At 43.3% G+C, this 17,904-nt stretch overlaps 1 protein-coding gene across 1 annotated transcript; it reads left to right on the top strand.

The window, feature by feature from the left end:
* The first annotated feature begins 1,899 nt into the window (after positions 1 to 1,899).
* On the top strand, positions 1,900 to 16,620 carry pgrmc2 (progesterone receptor membrane component 2). Its single transcript, XM_072457705.1, has 3 exons — positions 1,900 to 2,295; positions 7,682 to 7,837; positions 13,905 to 16,620. The coding sequence occupies exons 1-3, from the start codon at positions 1,968 to 1,970 to the stop codon at positions 14,000 to 14,002; spliced, it is 582 nt and encodes a 193-aa protein (XP_072313806.1). The 5' UTR covers positions 1,900 to 1,967; the 3' UTR covers positions 14,003 to 16,620.
* Positions 16,621 to 17,904: the final 1,284 nt, after the last annotated feature.

The following is a 17,904-nucleotide window of genomic DNA, read 5'->3' on the forward strand; positions in this document are numbered from 1 at the left end:
CAGTAAATCCTCTGTAAAAACTTAAACTTCTGGGCCAAACAATCACAGTTTACACGTGAAAAGAGTTGTTTTTACCCATGGACCGGCCTCCTGCTGGTGCCAGAGTCAGGACTAAACATGGACCGGCCTCCTGCTGGTGCCAGAGTCAGGACTAAACATGGACCGGCCTCCTGCTGGTGCCAGAGTCAGGACTAAACATGGACCGGCCTCCTGCTGGTGCCAGAGTCAGGACTAAACATGGACCGGCCTCCTGCTGGTGCCAGAGTCAGGACTAAACATGGACCGGCCTCCTGCTGGTGCCAGAGTCAGGACTAAACATGGACCGGCCTCTTGCTGGTGCCCAGAGTCGGGACTAAACATGGACCGGCCTCCTGCTGGTGCCAGAGTCGGGACTAAACATGGACCAGCCTCCTGCTGGTGCCAGAGTCAAGACTAAACATGGACCAGCCTCCTGCTGGTGCCAGAGTCAGGACTAAACATGGACCGGCCTCCTGCTGGTGCCAGAGTCAGGACTAAACATGGACCGGCCTCCTGCTGGTGCCAGAGTCAGGACTAAACATGGACCGGCCTCTTGCTGGTGCCAGAGTCAGGACTAAACATGGACCGGCCTCTTGCTGGTGCCCAGAGTCAGGACTAAACATGGACCGGCCTCCTGCTGGTGCCAGAGTCAGGACTAAACATGGACCGGCCTCTTGCTGGTGCCCAGAGTCAGGACTAAACATGGACCGGCCTCCTGCTGGTGCCCAGAGTCAGGACTAAACATGGACCGGCCTCCTACTGGTGCCAGAGTCAGGACTAAACATGGACCAGCCTCCTACTGGTGCCAGAGTCAGGACTAAACATGGACCGGCCTCCTGCTGGTGCCAGATTCAGCCAAGCGTTGCTGTCATTAGGGACGTCACGATCATCAGGTTAAAGGCGCAATGGACGATTTTTCGGCGATTTGAGAACTCAGGTGGAAGTGCACATGCCACGCCCCCGTGTGGACTGATACAACACACACGTGCGTTTGTTTATTAGCGCGACGGATCACATCGCATCTCTCGTCTTCCGTAGATTTCCTCTTCTGAGTCAGCTCGAACAGTCTTTCTCCGTCTTCATTTTGTCCCGTACACTGAGGGAACTATATTATAATAGATCAATGCGCTTAGACACGCGGAAATGTGCTGCTCTCATGGGGATGAGCCGCACGCGGCTGCTGGTGAGCAGTAGGTGCGTTTTATGATTGAAACGTGGCAGGACTTATCGGCCGTCTACGCCACGAGGAAATAAGACTCAGAATTGGGTAAAAAAAAATCATCCATTCAACCTTTAATCGATAAACGTGATTATATCGGGCACAATATAATCGGAAAGTCTAAAATTGTGATTGTGACATTTTTAGAATTTTTACGAAGTTTATTCTACCTATTCTTTTATAATGCACTTTAACTCACAATTTAGAGCGATGACGCATGTTTATCCACTAAAGGTTTTACTGATTTTAAAGGTTTTTCATGTCAATATTTTATCACAATTTTAGGACACTTTTTTTTTAGATTTTTCATCCATTGAAGAAGAGATACATTTGGACCCTGCAAATCCACACTTTTAATCATTATTTATATAGAGATTTATTCTGTTAATAATTAAAAGTGTGTTTTGGTCCGGGTTTGTTTGAACTTTCTGATGACGGCGCGTTAAAAGCTTCCGCCGCGTCGCGTTCAAACGTCACACCTTTTATCTCCGTGACCCGACACACACCGCGCGCGCCGCCGCCGTGACCCGCCCTTTGCCCCCGGCCCCGCGCCTTGAGAACCGCCCCCCTCGCGCGGAAACACGCGCACACACACACCGGGGGGACACGCCCACCGCGCGGCAGACGACGACGTGCAGCTCCCGACACACGCGCGGCAGAACCGCGGACTCTCCTGCTGCTGTGGCCGCGCCGTGAACGCGCCCGGGGGCAGCGCTGCGATCCGAAGAGCATGGCGGACGATGGGGACACTTCCAGCGGACCCGCGGGGGAGGAGGCGGCGGACGGCGGGCTGGGACTCGGCGCCGTGCTGCTCAACCTCGGCGTCGTGGCGCTCGTCGTGGCGGCGTGCGTGCTGCTCTACAGGCGCTACGGGAGGCGGCTGCTGAGTCCAGGCGCGGCCCAGGCGGACGAGGCCGCGGCGCTGCCCAAGATGCGGCGCCGGGACTTCACGCTGGAGCAGCTGCGGGAGTACGACGGCCTGCAGAACCCGCGCATCCTCATGGCCGTCAACATGAAGGTGTTCGACGTGACCAGCGGGAAGACGTTTTACGGTAAAGGTGAGTATCGGAGCGCGGGGAAGCGGGCGCCGCGGCGGGGGAGAGCCTCTGCCCGGGCGAGGCGCGTTGTCCCGGGCAACATTTTTGGGCGCAAACCGGTGACGTTAGCTTAGCATTAGCCACCGCTGCTTTTGTTTTGAATGAGGCTAGCCGTCTGTACCGCGGCGGAGCACGCGATTGTTTGCGCGTTTTTACAATTAAACCGCGCGTGATTAAACGCACACATTTTCACTTTTATGTTATAGTGAGTTATTGTGCGGGAAACGTGTTTAATGTCGTTTTGCAGCGGCTTTAGTAGCACACAGCTGTTAGCATTAGCACGTTAGCACGCCGTCTGCTCGCGCTGCTTGTTGACAGTGTTTGAGCTCGTCCGTGGAGCCAGCCGCGTGGGAATGACCCACATTTCGTCACGTATTAACGTTCTTTAAACATCACAGCGGCGCAAAGTGTGCAAGAATGAGCACGTCTCCGTTTCCGGTTGAAGTTCTGTCGTTTGTTTACGTGGTTAGCTTCAGGCTGCGGGACGTAAACGTGTTCTCCGTGTGTTCCTTTTGCACGCAGCGTCAATTCAACACAAAGTATTTTTTTATAGCTTTAGCTCAAAGTACAAAGTGTTTTATGTCGCACTGGACTAAGGGAAGTTGTTTTTACTGCTACAGCCCAGGTTTAGTTCAATCATTTATCCATAAAACGTATTCGTAATCGTTATCTAGAGTAAAGAAACCAAAACAAACCATAAACAAAAGTCGTTTTTATCACACAGACTGTGACAATGATGAATTAAAATATACAAAAAACAAGTAAATACTTTATACGGGAATAAAAGAAGCCTTCAATCAACATGTTTCAACATTTATTTGGTTGTTAATGCACTTAAAAAACCTAAATGCGCAATAGAAATACTCGTTTGACTCGTCGACTACTAAAGATAAAAGCTTCTAGAAGTAGTATAACTTAGTATGTGGGTAGCACTTTCATTTACTTTGAAGCAATTGTACTTCAAAGCTAGTTCTCGACTCCATAGTTGTACTTTACATAATATATTGTGCATTAACGGTCTTTAACGTGATTAAAAGTGAAAATACTGAACGGTTTGTCGTTCAAAGTTACACCAGTTTCAAATTAGAAAACATGTTGCGTTAAGACGGTTAGACGTTCCCCAAATTCTTTGAGTAATTTCTCGGTTCCTCGCTTTGTACTTTTACTCGAGTACAATTTCTGACCCGTTTTCCCAACTGCGGTCCCCGTTTTCGCAGTGGAAACCGCAGTATTTGCATCGCCGGAATACTACGGTTCTGTGGCGTTTCAGAGAGTCGTTTAGTGAAATGGTTTTGCAAATGAGATTTTCTGCGGTTACAAACTCGAGCTCGGCGTTCTGCGGAGGAAACGAACCCGCCCAACGATGTCAACTCTGCGCGTGCAACCGGCCCCGCGTCGGAATCTCACACGTCGTCGGGATTTTCTGCACCGTCGTCGCTCAAAATGCCAAAACGGCGTCTGGTTTAAAGTGCCTCTGACAGGTTTTTACTATTGTCTAATTGGGATTTTTTTATGGGTGTATTTATACCTGTTGTACATATATCAAAGTTTTACACCAGTCGAGCAGGTATTTGTGGAGAAAACTATGAGAAATGTGTAGAAAATGACAGGAAGTGACATCACACCAGGGACACTCCTTCCAGGCAAAGTTTATGCAGAATTTAGACAAAGAACTTTTTGACGCTCTAAACATTAATTCAACAAAATAAAATTCCTCACATATATTTTTATTTGTCAAATAAATTGTGACATTCGATGAGTTTTGGCCCAGTCTTTGCTGGGTAATTTCCTTTTGTGATGTAATCAATTCCAAACAGGAAGTGAAATTCTAAACCTAAAGAATGTGCTATTCTGTGTATATTTTTTGTAATTTTTCAGTAACATTAAACTATATTTATCTCAACTGCGTTTTTGTTCAACGAGTCGTCCGACCTGTAGGGGGCGCTCTAAACTACAAGATTAAAACGCATATACACGTTTTTAATTCCCTCTCGGATTGCCGGGTCTCTCCGAATACGCCCGGTCTCTCTTCTCGCCCGCTCTCTCTCCTCTCCGAACGCTCCCTGTCTCTCTCCTCTCTGAACGAGCCCGGTCTCTCCTCTCTGAACGAGCCCTGTCTCTCCTCTCTAAACGAGCCCTGTCTCTCCTCTCTAAACGAGCCCTGTCTCTCCTCTCTAAACGAGCCCTGTCTCTCCTCTCTAAACGAGCCCTGTCTCTCCTCTGTGAACGAGCCCGGTCTCTCTCTTTTCCGAACGCGCCCGGTCTCTCTCTTTTCTGAACGCGCCCGGTCTCTCCTCTCGGTGTGAGACTTGGCTGAGTCACCCTTTAACTCTGTGATAAACTATAATTATTCAGAGTGACTTCATCGCTGCTCGTATATCACTCTTCTTTCTTTCTCTCTCTCTCGCCCTGTGTCTCTCCCTCTCTCGGTCTCTCTCTCGCCCTGATGTCGTCGTCTGTTTTCCCTCAGGATCAGACCATAGTGTGCCGTCTTTTCTCCCGCAGCTGAATTCGATTTCTTTAAAGTCGCTCGTCGCCTCCGGCTCCAGAAGCGTCATGTTTTTGACAGTTTGGCTGACGTCTGGACCTGCACGTCCTGATGGCGAAAGTGCAGTTTCCCAATATCGATATTCCAACGAAATTGTGCTAATGCGACAGAAATGTGTCAAACATGCCTCAGTCGAGGCGTAATTACAGACAAATGTTAGCAAAATGAATCTCAAAAGTGAAGAAATATCACCGTGACCTCATTTGACAGTTTGAAACATCACTTTTTGTGGCATTTTTTGTACTATAAACGATATAATTAGCGTTAAAATTTTGCATATCGTCCAAAGACATGACAAAGACGTGCTAAATTTGAAAATCGACGGGGTATATCCTTCACATAACTAAAGAAGTCGATTTAAAAAGGAAATGTGATGGTTTAAAAGGAGTAAAACCTGTAAAATGACCCAAAAAAGTGCAGAAATATCAGTAATTTCACAATTTTAACCTGGGCAAACACGTTAAGACGCGTTTAACTGTTGGATCCACGTCATATCCTCTGCTCATCGCCTAAAGAAACAAAATATGATAAAAAAAATAATGGCGATATTGTTATTTTTGTGGCCGTGTAAGAAGGTAAAGTTTGTGTTGTTGGTGCTGGTCCCCGGCCTGGACGAATCGGAACGTGCAGAAAACGCTGACACGACTTTACTATTTTTAGTTTAACGGTTATAATCTTCTTTAGCGGGTCGTTGAGGCGGACGAATGGGGGAATGCCGTGAGTAACGACCACACGCTTTCTTCAGCCGTGTGACCTGTTTACGGCGCGTCGTCGTGGTTTTCCAACTGTCGCTTTGTTCGTCAGTTTGTGAAGGACCGATGTCAAAAGTGGCAAGAAGCGCCGAGTTCTGAGAAGAAATCCTGCAGTATATGTCATTTACGTAAACGATAAAGCTGCAAAGAAGGATTATTTTAGTAGATTAGAGCACGTGGAGACATTTTAAATCCATTTGAGAAGAAATAAAGGTTGAAATGTGCTGACTCAAGGCTTCTAGATCGAGTTCAGTCAGAAATGTTTTATTCTCTTTTGACTTATGTTAATGTCACAGTCGTTATAAACAAAATTCTCATGAGTTTTAGAGTCTTTAGAGAAGGATTACCGTGAGAAACGTATGACTACAATGATTCATTTAAGTCTATTTGTTTGATTAATCGTAAAATTTTCTGACAATTGAAACCGTCATTCAACAAAATAAAAGCGTCGTCACATGCTTTTATTTTGGTCTCTCGCATCTAACCAGGAAGTTAAATTAAACATGGTTGAACTACGAAAACGACGTGAGAAATGCGAAATATAAAAGTGTTTTACTTCACAGAGCACGAAACGGCCCAAAACGTGCAGTAGAACTTTACTTGTTCTATCGTTTCCTCGGTGGATTTGTTCTTCTCGTGTTCCTAAACCCGACGCGCACAAATACCGTAAAGTTACACTCTTTATTCTTTAATTACGCAGACATTTGAGACATAACGACCGAAACACAAACTGCAAAACGAACGTAAGAATCCCGTGCGTCTCAGAACACGTTTGTCAAGGGCTTGAATAGAGTTTCAGACGGATTTACGTGTTATATTTTGACATTATTTCCCTTTTCACACTCGCAGCAGCCTTTTGTTTTGGTAACATCCCGACTGAATGTCTCTGTAAACCGCCGGCCGTTCATATATCTTCATATTTCACGCGCGCCCTCGACAGATACTTGGACGCGGTCGTTCGCGTTTAAACTCGTTTTCCCCTCCAGGCGGCCGCCGTTCACGTGTTTCTCAGACGCTCGTCCTCACGGCAACCGCACGCTTTTAGGGACTTGAAACCGGCTCAGAACAAATCGACAAGAAGAAGAAAACGACTTAGAATTTGGGACGTCGTGGACTTTGAACTCGTTCTGTCGAGTTCAAAGTCCAAAAGTGATGACTGAACGTGTTCATCTGCAGCTACGTTTTCAGCCAAATTGCTCTTTACATTTGTGTTTTTACTCATTTGTTTGAAAAGACAAATGTTGTGCAGTGAGAGGAAGATGAAACGCACACACATCTGCAGCATTTTTAATATTAGACAAGTGCAAAGTCGGGCAAACCTGCTCCGACATGGCCGAAAGAAAAGACGGTGGCATTATTTTGTCATATTCTCATCAATAATAGACTTCAGGTGCCGTAGTTCAACCTTTTTTTTGGTCTAATGTATGTTAAAAAGCTCAAACAGAAGAAATTGCAGAATACTTAAACGAGCTTTGGTTTCAGTCTTATTTTTTACTTTTAACAGTTTTTCACCACCTAAAGACGACGTCCAGATGTAAAACGGGACGACGTCAGCACTAAAGAGGCTAAACGTGGTCTAAAACGACACAATACTATACTGAATACTATACTAAATGCTGATTAACTCAAGGGAGGAAAACTTACCATATTTTCCGGACTATAAATTGCACCAAAAACGCATTATAGAGAAGAAAAAAACATATACAAGTCGCACTGGAGTATGAAATGCTGTTGCAAGTGTGAAAATAACAAATAATATCACATACAAGTCGCTCCGAAATATAACTATGATGTGAAAAAGGTGCCACTTATTGTCCTGAAAATACGGTAAACGGATTTGTCTCAAACAGCAGAGCGTCCTGGTGCACCGCTTCCACAAACACCGACGCCGCGCAGAGTCTCGATGACATCCGTGGCCTTTAACACGCCCTCAGAGTCACACACGCTCTCTTCAGAGACGCAGAGGTCACAATGGGGCGGGGCCAGGGCCGAGCGATGGACGAGGAGAGCGAGCGTTCACCTTGTTTCCCCGGCTTCTCTGTTGCAGACGGCCCGTACGGGATCTTCGCCGGGCGCGACGCCTCCCGGGGCCTGGCCACCTTCTGCCTGGAGAAAGACGCCCTGCGGGACGAGTACGACGACCTCTCCGACCTCACGGCGGTCCAGATGGAGAGCGTGCGCGAGTGGGAGATGCAGTTCATGGGTAAAAGAGTCATCATATTCAAATGTGGCGGGTCAGAAACGAGGATTCAGCTTCTTCTGAGGTCGATCGTCTGGTGTTTGATGTTTCACTGCTGACGCGGCAGTTTAAGCAGGAAAACGCTGCTAAAACCTTTTATAAATGAACTATATTGTTAAAAGGCGTGGACAATATCAAGTAAATAACAGAATAATCATAATAATCGGGCACAGAAGTTACACGTTCGACCGATCTTCAGCTCGCATTGCAAGAAATGTACTCAAACCTGGCAATACAATGTACACACGATGACTTTTAAACCCCAAAATATATTGTTCCATCTTTTATTTATTGAAGATTAGATAGTATTTGTGAGTTTCATATGTTTAGCTCGGAGAGAAAAGAGGTTCTCGTGGCAACGTGTCTCTGTACTGAGCGGGTTTAGTCCCTGAACTTTGACCCGGGCCGCTTCGGTTCCACGGGTCACGATGCCACCGCGGATCGAGGTATCGGATCGGTATCGATGTGTAAAAGCGCTGCGTATCGTGTGTAGTATCGATATCGCAACGAGTTAAAGATCGCGATGCTCAGAAGACAGTGATGTACAGTTTTGTTCTGTTTTTATGTGTTTTCAGATGAAAAACTGCAGATGTTTAAATTGTTTCTTCATCTTAAGTTCTACATCAGACTGGGTTTGTCGATGTTTTGCTTTTTTCATAAATATAACTTAATTATTGAGTCAAAGATTTATTAAATGATTGCGATAACACCCGTCTAAATTAGCCTTAAATCATTATTACTGTTGTTTATTTAGTTTTAATATAACTGAAATAACTTGTACCCAATCTATTCAATATTCCATTTATTTGAGACGATACAATACAAACCTATCATACAGTTAGAAGATGTATAGAAGCAAAAATGTGGCTGTAAATGTCTTCAAGTTGAGCACAAAAACATGAACACGCTACAAAATGAACCACAAACTGCAGAAATGTGACTTTATTCTCCCACAAACTGCAGAAATATGACTTTATTCTCCCACAAACTGCAGAAACGTGACTTTATTCTCCCACAAACTGCAGAAATATGACTTTATTCTCCCACAAACTGCAGAAACGTGACTTTATTCTCTCACAAACTGCAGAAATGTGACTTTATTCTCCCACAAACTGCAGAAATATGACTTTATTCTCTCACAAACTGCAGAAATATGACTTTATTCTCCCACAAACTGCAGAAACATGACTTTATTCTCTCACAAACTGCAGAAACATGACTTTATTCTCCCACAAACTGCAGAAATATGACTTTATTCTCCCACAAACTGCAGAAACGTGACTTTATTCTCTCACAAACTGCAGAAACATGACTTTATTCTCTCACAAACTGCAGAAACGTGACTTTATTCTCTCACAAACTGCAGAAACGTGACTTTATTCTCTCACAAACTGCAGAAACATGACTTTATTCTCCCACAAACTGCAGAAACGTGACTTTATTCTCCCACAAACTGCAGAAACGTGACTTTATTCTCTCACAAACTGCAGAAACGTGACTTTATTCTCTCACAAACTGCAGAAACATGACTTTATTCTCTCACAAACTGCAGAAACATGACTTTATTCTCTCACAAACTGCAGAAACATGACTTTATTCTCCCACAAACTGCAGAAACATGACTTTATTCTCCCACAAACTGCAGAAACATGACTTTATTCTCTCACAAACTGCAGAAACATGACTTTATTCTCTCACAAACTGCAGAAATATGACTTTATTCTCCCACAAACTGCAGAAACGTGACTTTATTCTCCCACAAACTGCAGAAACATGACTTTATTCTCTCACAAACTGCAGAAACGTGACTTTATTCTCCCACAAACTGCAGAAATATGACTTTATTCTCTCACAAACTGCAGAAACGTGACTTTATTCTCCCACAAACTGCAGAAACGTGACTTTATTCTCCCACAAACTGCAGAAATGTGACTTTATTCTCTCACAAACTGCAGAAACGTGACTTTATTCTCTCACAAACTGCAGAAACATGACTTTATTCTCTCACAAACTGCAGAAACATGACTTTATTCTCTCACAAACTGCAGAAACATGACTTTATTCTCTCACAAACTGCAGAAACATGACTTTATTCTCCCACAAACTGCAGAAACATGACTTTATTCTCCCACAAACTGCAGAAACATGACTTTATTCTCTCACAAACTGCAGAAACATGACTTTATTCTCTCACAAACTGCAGAAACATGACTTTATTCTCTCACAAACTGCAGAAACGTGACTTTATTCTCTCACAAACTGCAGAAACATGACTTTATTCTCTCACAAACTGCAGAAACATGACTTTATTCTCTCACAAACTGCAGAAACATGACTTTATTCTCTCACAAACTGCAGAAATATGACTTTATTCTCTCACAAACTGCAGAAACGTGACTTTATTCTCTCACAAACTGCAGAAACATGACTTTATTCTCTCACAAACTGCAGAAACGTGACTTTATTCTCCCACAAACTGCAGAAACGTGACTTTATTCTCTCACAAACTGCAGAAACGTGACTTTATTCTCTCACAAACTGCAGAAACGTGACTTTATTCTCTCACAAACTGCAGAAACGTGACTTTATTCTCTCACAAACTGCAGAAACGTGACTTTATTCTCCCACAAACTGCAGAAACGTGACTTTATTCTCTCACAAACTGCAGAAACGTGACTTTATTCTCTCACAAACTGCAGAAACATGACTTTATTCTCCCACAAACTGCAGAAATGTGACTTTATTCTCTCACAAACTGCAGAAACGTGACTTTATTCTCTCACAAACTGCAGAAACGTGACTTTATTCTCTCACAAACTGCAGAAACGTGACTTTATTCTCTCACAAACTGCAGAAACGTGACTTTATTCTCCCACAAACTGCAGAAATGTGACTTTATTCTCCCACAAACTGCAGAAACGTGACTTTATTCTCTCACAAACTGCAGAAACATGACTTTATTCTCTCACAAACTGCAGAAACATGACTTTATTCTCTCACAAACTGCAGAAACGTGACTTTATTCTCTCACAAACTGCAGAAACATGACTTTATTCTCTCACAAACTGCAGAAACGTGACTTTATTCTCTCACAAACTGCAGAAATATGACTTTATTCTCCCACAAACTGCAGAAATGTGACTTTATTCTCTCACAAACTGCAGAAACGTGACTTTATTCTCTCACAAACTGCAGAAACATGACTTTATTCTCTCACAAACTGCAGAAACATGACTTTATTCTCTCACAAACTGCAGAAATGTGACTTTATTCTCTCACAAACTGCAGAAACGTGACTTTATTCTCTCACAAACTGCAGAAACATGACTTTATTCTCTCACAAACTGCAGAAACATGACTTTATTCTCCCACAAACTGCAGAAATGTGACTTTATTCTCTCACAAACTGCAGAAACATGACTTTATTCTCTCACAAACTGCAGAAATGTGACTTTATTCTCTCACAAACTGCAGAAATGTGACTTTATTCTCTCACAAACTGCAGAAACATGACTTTATTCTCTCACAAACTGCAGAAACATGACTTTATTCTCTCACAAACTGCAGAAACATGACTTTATTCTCTCACAAACTGCAGAAATATGACTTTATTCTCTCACAAACTGCAGAAATATGACTTTATTCTCCCACAAACTGCAGAAACGTGACTTTATTCTCTCACAAACTGCAGAAACATGACTTTATTCTCTCACAAACTGCAGAAACATGACTTTATTCTCTCACAAACTGCAGAAACGTGACTTTATTCTCCCACAAACTGCAGAAACATGACTTTATTCTCTCACAAACTGCAGAAACGTGACTTTATTCTCTCACAAACTGCAGAAACGTGACTTTATTCTCTCACAAACTGCAGAAACGTGACTTTATTCTCCCACAAACTGCAGAAATGTGACTTTATTCTCTCACAAACTGCAGAAACGTGACTTTATTCTCTCACAAACTGCAGAAACATGACTTTATTCTCTCACAAACTGCAGAAACGTGACTTTATTCTCCCACAAACTGCAGAAACATGACTTTATTCTCCCACAAACTGCAGAAACGTGACTTTATTCTCCCACAAACTGCAGAAACATGACTTTATTCTCCCACAAACTGCAGAAACGTGACTTTATTCTCCCACAAACTGCAGAAATGTGACTTTATTCTCTTGTTTTAGGTCAATTTTTATCGTTTTAACTCCATATTCCACTCGATATTCTGATTTATCATTTCTACAAAACAGAACTTTGCAATATTCTCCATCTACAGCAGAGTGCATCGCATTTGATCCTTTTCACTCCACGTTTTATCCATTCGACGCGCGGTTAAGTTTAGCCACGAATCCAAACCGGCGCTAAACGGCGAATGCGACCGCAGCGTTTCGCGTCTGACCGACACGTGAGACATGTCTGACCCGATGGCGTAGTCGCTCGGAACATCACGTGGCCGGTCGTTCCCGTATTTATCGAGACCGAAATACTCGCTCTGGAAAGGGAAACGCCCACAAACGAGCCCCAGTCGGATCACGGCTCGCTCTGCCGTCGTGGAAACGGGTCGATGCAAACGGCGTTACGAGCGAGTGAACGCGTAACGAGCGGCGCTGGACGATGGAGTTCAGAGCGGTCAATTTAAGGGAACTCGAGCTGTTGATTCAATCGGTCTGTTTGGGCCTCGCAAATCTGATTATTCTTATCGGATCATAAAGGTCAAAGACATTTTCCACTGTCCTAAAATGTGAGACTGATGGAGGCGGGTGAATAATGTGTAAAGTAAAAGTACAGATACAGGAGCAAAAAAGTACTAGAGTGAAAGTAAAATCTAATTAAAGTCCATTTAAAGGTTTTGTTGTTTTTCTAATTCTGACTTAGTTTGTCGGAGTAGAACCTGTTTTTAAATATTTATCACAGTTTTACTTCTGTTAAGTGTCAAAAAATAAGAGTTTAAAGTGACAGGAAGTGGAGCTGAATCCCTCTGTGATGTCATCAGCGTGCGACACAGACAGTTTAAACCATGGTTGGACTAAATAAAGGTGTTTTATGGTGTTATTGTGTCAGATCAGAACTGTTGTGTCTTTTATGTGGAGTTTGGCTCTTGTTTACAGTCTGGTTGCTATGGTAACAGCTGTGGAACCACCTCTACCTGTGTCCAACAAGGAAGTGGTTATACACAATTATAAACTGGGGACAAATGGGCAAATGTTTAGTCAAATCTGAAATATAATTGTGTTCATTGAGTACTTAAGTATTCCTTAAAAAAATATCCTTTTTTAAGAAAGTAATTATTTTGAAAGTAGAAATTCCCTGTAAAATGTGCTTGAGTAAAGTACCGGTTGTGCAAAAGAGTGAAGCCGTTTTGCACTCAAGTTGCTTCTTCAGTTCCTCTTGTGGCAGGAATGTTTTTGTGATTATAGAGCGAGCTCTGGGTCTGTCCCACAAAAGAGTTATTTTATTATTATTTATTATTCATCCAGGCGCCATAAACGGGACTGAAACACCAGCCGAGGCCGTTTTTGTTGTTGCTCCGTTTCAGTTATGGTTGAAATTAGTGCTGCATGATATGGAAATGATGAGATATGTCTTCATTTTATTTATTTTACTTTTATTTATTTTATTTAACTAATTTACTTATTTTATTTACTTATTTAACTATATTTAACTTGTTTTATTTATATTTTATTACTTTAACTTATTACATTTACTAATTATTTGAACTTTTATTTTATTTACTTAACTTATTTTAGCCATTTTATTTACTATTTACTTATTTTATTCAACTTATTTTAATATTTCTGTCACAATTGTCTCGGTTATATTAAAACAAATACATTCATGTATTAGTCAAATCAAACAAAGAATAAATCGAGACAAATATTACAAATGTTTAATATCTTAGTTTAAACTGATTCTGGCTCATTTTGTTTGTTTGTTTATTTATTTATTTATTTACAATGACTCGACGACATGACGCGACTTCTGACAGAATCCAACCCCCGGCGATGACTTTTTTCCCCCTCGTCTGGTTTCAGAAAAGTACGACTACGTGGGGCGGTTGCTGAAGCCCGGGGACGAGCCGTCGGAGTACACGGACGAGGAGGACATCAAGGACCATCTAAAACACGACTGAAAAATACCCAATCAACACGTCGGGAACTATTCGACCAAAGTCTCACGACGAGCGGCCGGGACGAGCCCCTCCCCCACGAAAAGTGTCCAAAACCTCCCGACCGCCTCGTGCGATGTCCCCCCCACGATGTCCTCCCCACGTCTTTTTGAACATTTTAACGGACACTGAAAAGACGCCGTGCCATTTTTTGTTTGTTTTTTGTTTTCCGTTTCCCTCTCGCTTTGTATAATTCAACGTTTTTTCAGGCTCAAGATTACCGCTTTGATAATCACGGCTTGTTCGTCGAGTGGGCGGGGTCAATCTTTAGCTCTTTTTTTAGCCGCCGCGGGAATCAACGGGCGTCGGCGTGTGTTTTTTTCGTCTCTTGCTCTCTTTTTAAAGCCGCGTTTCCTCGGAGGGGCGAGGGGGGCGGGGAGAAAGCGGCGGCCGCACCCAAAGGCAATATCGCTCGAGTCGACGCCCGGCGTTTCCCCCGTATAGTTTGTCTCAACTTTCGTGATTGTATAAAAAGTTCGTAGCGTTCACTTGGAATCGGCGGCGGGAAGTCGTAACCGGAAGCACTTGTCGAGGCCGCCGCCCCCAAAAAAACCGACCTTCACTCCTTTCGAACGGGATGACGGTTCGGACGTTACGGTGTGCAAACGTTTTCGCCGGGCGCGCCAGTTCACGCCGACCCAGAGCGTTTGGTGAAAAGCGACGCGCCGACGTTTTTAGCAAGGTTTTAATAATGTGTCGGTGTAATTCCTCATTCGTCCAGCAGGGTCCAGTGTGGGGAAAGATTCAGTCGTTTCATCTGGACTCATCCAAGAGTCATTGTCAATCTGTGAATTTAGACCGGGAACTCTGTGGGCGGGGCTTACCACAGAATAGGATAAATATCGGAGTTCCCGGTTTAAATTCCCAGATTGACAATGACTCTTGGATGAGTCAAGATGAAACAACTGAATCTTTTTCTAGGAAAGTTTTAAGAATTTCGAGGAGTCGCTGCTGCGGGCGAAAAGTGGGCGTGTCCGCGTTTGAAAATGTACCTTTTTTGTCCGTCGAATGTCCAGATCTGGAGGTATTCGAGACGAAAATGGTGAAGTGTTTACGAAGCTGTGTAAAAGTTTTAGAATCCACTGATTAAATTAAAAAGATGTTTTGAAATAAAGTCTTTTTAAAATCACTGATATGAACGTTTGGTAACATTTTATAATCGACTACACTTTTCGTACAAAAACTTGAACAAATGTTTCCAGTTTTTCAAGATTGGCTCAGTATTTACTTAATTAATAACTCCAAAAAACCCTTTAGTAACTGCTAAATCTGTCTTAATTAACCAGGAATAAGCCTTTGTTCATGCTTTATTCATGCTATTGAAGGTGTAGTTGCTCATATTAAGTGGTACCAACTTTTCTGTTCCGTTCTACTTTCTTATTTCTGACTAATTGGCAGAGGACAAAGAAAATTGCACTTAAATTTTTTGAAAAATCAATTTTCCCTCAAATTGGGAAAACTTTTAGTTGCGCGTGCAAAAACGACAACAATCGACAATATTTACGACTTTACGCAACGGAAATTATGGACTTGAAGCTTTATAAGCCGCAAAACAACTTTTAAAAAATGCGCAATACTTTTTAAAAGTCAAAAAAATGAATAAATAAATGGCAGAATTAAATGCAGAAAGTTATTGGTTATTGTCTATAATGAGTCAGAAGTTATTTTTTCGACCGGCTACAGCTCAAATGTGATTTAAAAAAAAACAATAATTTCACCGCTAGTTTTAAAGCGATAAATACCTAGCGCCAAAAATCATGTATTGAAGTCGATACGGCATTAATTACAATTTTGACACTCTTAAACGTCAAAACTCAACAACATTCAACTCTTTCATTTACGTTTTTCTCGTAGCGCGCCCGACCTGAACGTTTGCACAGACCCGTACGCCACGTTTCGGGCGACATCCGACCGCGTCACGAATTAAAAAAAAAAAAAAGGGAAGTTTGTCCGGGATATTCTAAAAATTCTACAAACCCAAATATAAAACCGTACGATGTTTACACGGAAAGCCAGCTGCACGTCCATAGATATTCTAAAGATTTTTCTCCATGGCAAAAATCCAAACGGTCCAAGTATTATCGTGCCTTATTCTGTTGTCAGTGCCCCATAGGCTCAGCGAGGCAAGATGTTTTCGGTCACCCGCACTCTTCTCTGTAAATACAAGTACTCAGTGTTACTGCCATACCAATGTAGTGATAACTCTTCATTTGATGCTACGTCGTGTTGGCCAAATCTACCCTTTATTTTTGTTTTGTGTTCCTACGTTTTTTATTTCTTCATTATTATTTTTTTGGAAAACGTGGGAACATTTTTGTCACGTCCCGGGCGGAGTTCTGAAGCGTCGCTGGATTAGTTTCGGGATCAGGAGCTGTTGTTGTCAATTTCGTCCTTTTACTACCGTTTTGTTTTTTAGAATATTTTCTTGTAAATATCTGGTTTTATGATATAGAGCATGTGCCGCCACGTGAGCTCTGCCCAATCACCGCGTTCTGTATTTAAATGTTGGGTGTGTGTGTGCGCGCGTGTCTGAGCGAAGGGATTGTTTCCAGCATCAATAAATCGATTTGGTTAATAATAAATGGAGACGTGTGTTTTTTTGTGTTTTACCAGGAAGGTGAGTAGTACTTTGTTACATAAATACACGTGTACTTTTACTTCTCGAGTCATAGTCCGTGTTGCGTTGAGCCTTAACCATTTATTGGGAATTTAAATCTACTTATGTAACACTTTTTGAGTACTTTTATGTTTAAGTATGTTTTAAAATAGAGTTAAAAGTATTTTGTGCAGATTTTTTATAACATTAGAAGATGAGAGGGAAATGTGTTCTTGATAAAAATGTGTCATGATTTTTCAACGTTTTTAGACTTCTTTTTCCACGTTTTGTTTTGCCTTATTCCAAAAATTGATCAAATTCATTAATTACCACAAAATTCCACAAACGATTCCCCATAACGACGATGCGAAAAAAGGTTTTTTGAATGCTTAACAAATTTATGAACAAATTAAACATTACCTGGACAGTGCCACCCCCACAGTGAAGCGTGATGATGGTGGTGGCCCCGCCCGTTACCTGGACAGTGCCAGCCCCACAGTGAAGCGTGATGATGGTGGTGGCCCCGCCCGTTACCTGGACAGTGCCAGCCCCACAGTGAAGCGTGATGATGGTGGTGGCCCCGCCCGTTACCTGGACAGTGCCAGCCCCACAGTGAAGCATGATGATGATGGTGGCCACGCCCATTACCTGGACAGTGCCACCCCCACAGTGAAGCGTGATGATGGTGGTGGCCCCGCCCGTTACCTGGACAGTGCCACCCCCACAGTGAAGCGTGATGATGGTGGTAGCCACGCCCGTTACCTGGACAGTGCCACCCCCACAGTGAAGCGTGATGATGATGGTGGTGGCCCCGCCCGTTACCTGGACAGTGCCACCCCCACAGTGAAGCGTGATGATGGTGGTGGCCCCGCCCGTCACCTGGACAGTGCCACCCCCACAGTGAAGCGTGATGATGGTGGTGGCCACGCCCGTTACCTGGACAGTGCCACCCCCACAGTGAAGCGTAATGATGATGGTGGTGGCCACGCCCGTTACCTGGACAGTGCCACCCCCACAGTGAAGCGTAATGATGATGGTGGTGGCCCCGCCCGTTACCTGGACAGTGCCACCCCCACAGTGAAGCGTGATGATGGTGGTGGCGTCGCCCGTTACTTAGACAGTGCCACCCCCACAGTGAAGCGTGATGATGGTGGTGGCCCCGCCCGTTACTTAGACAGTGCCACCCCCACAGTGAAGCGTGATGATGGTGGTGGCGTCGCCCGTTACCTGGACAGTGCCAGCCCCACAGTGAAGCATGATGATGATGATG

Source organism: Eucyclogobius newberryi, unplaced genomic scaffold, assembly GCF_026437365.1.
Source record: "Eucyclogobius newberryi isolate DKJ021-1_F unplaced genomic scaffold, fEucNew1.0.hap1 SCAF_21, whole genome shotgun sequence".
Taxonomy (NCBI): domain Eukaryota; kingdom Metazoa; phylum Chordata; class Actinopteri; order Gobiiformes; family Gobiidae; genus Eucyclogobius; species Eucyclogobius newberryi.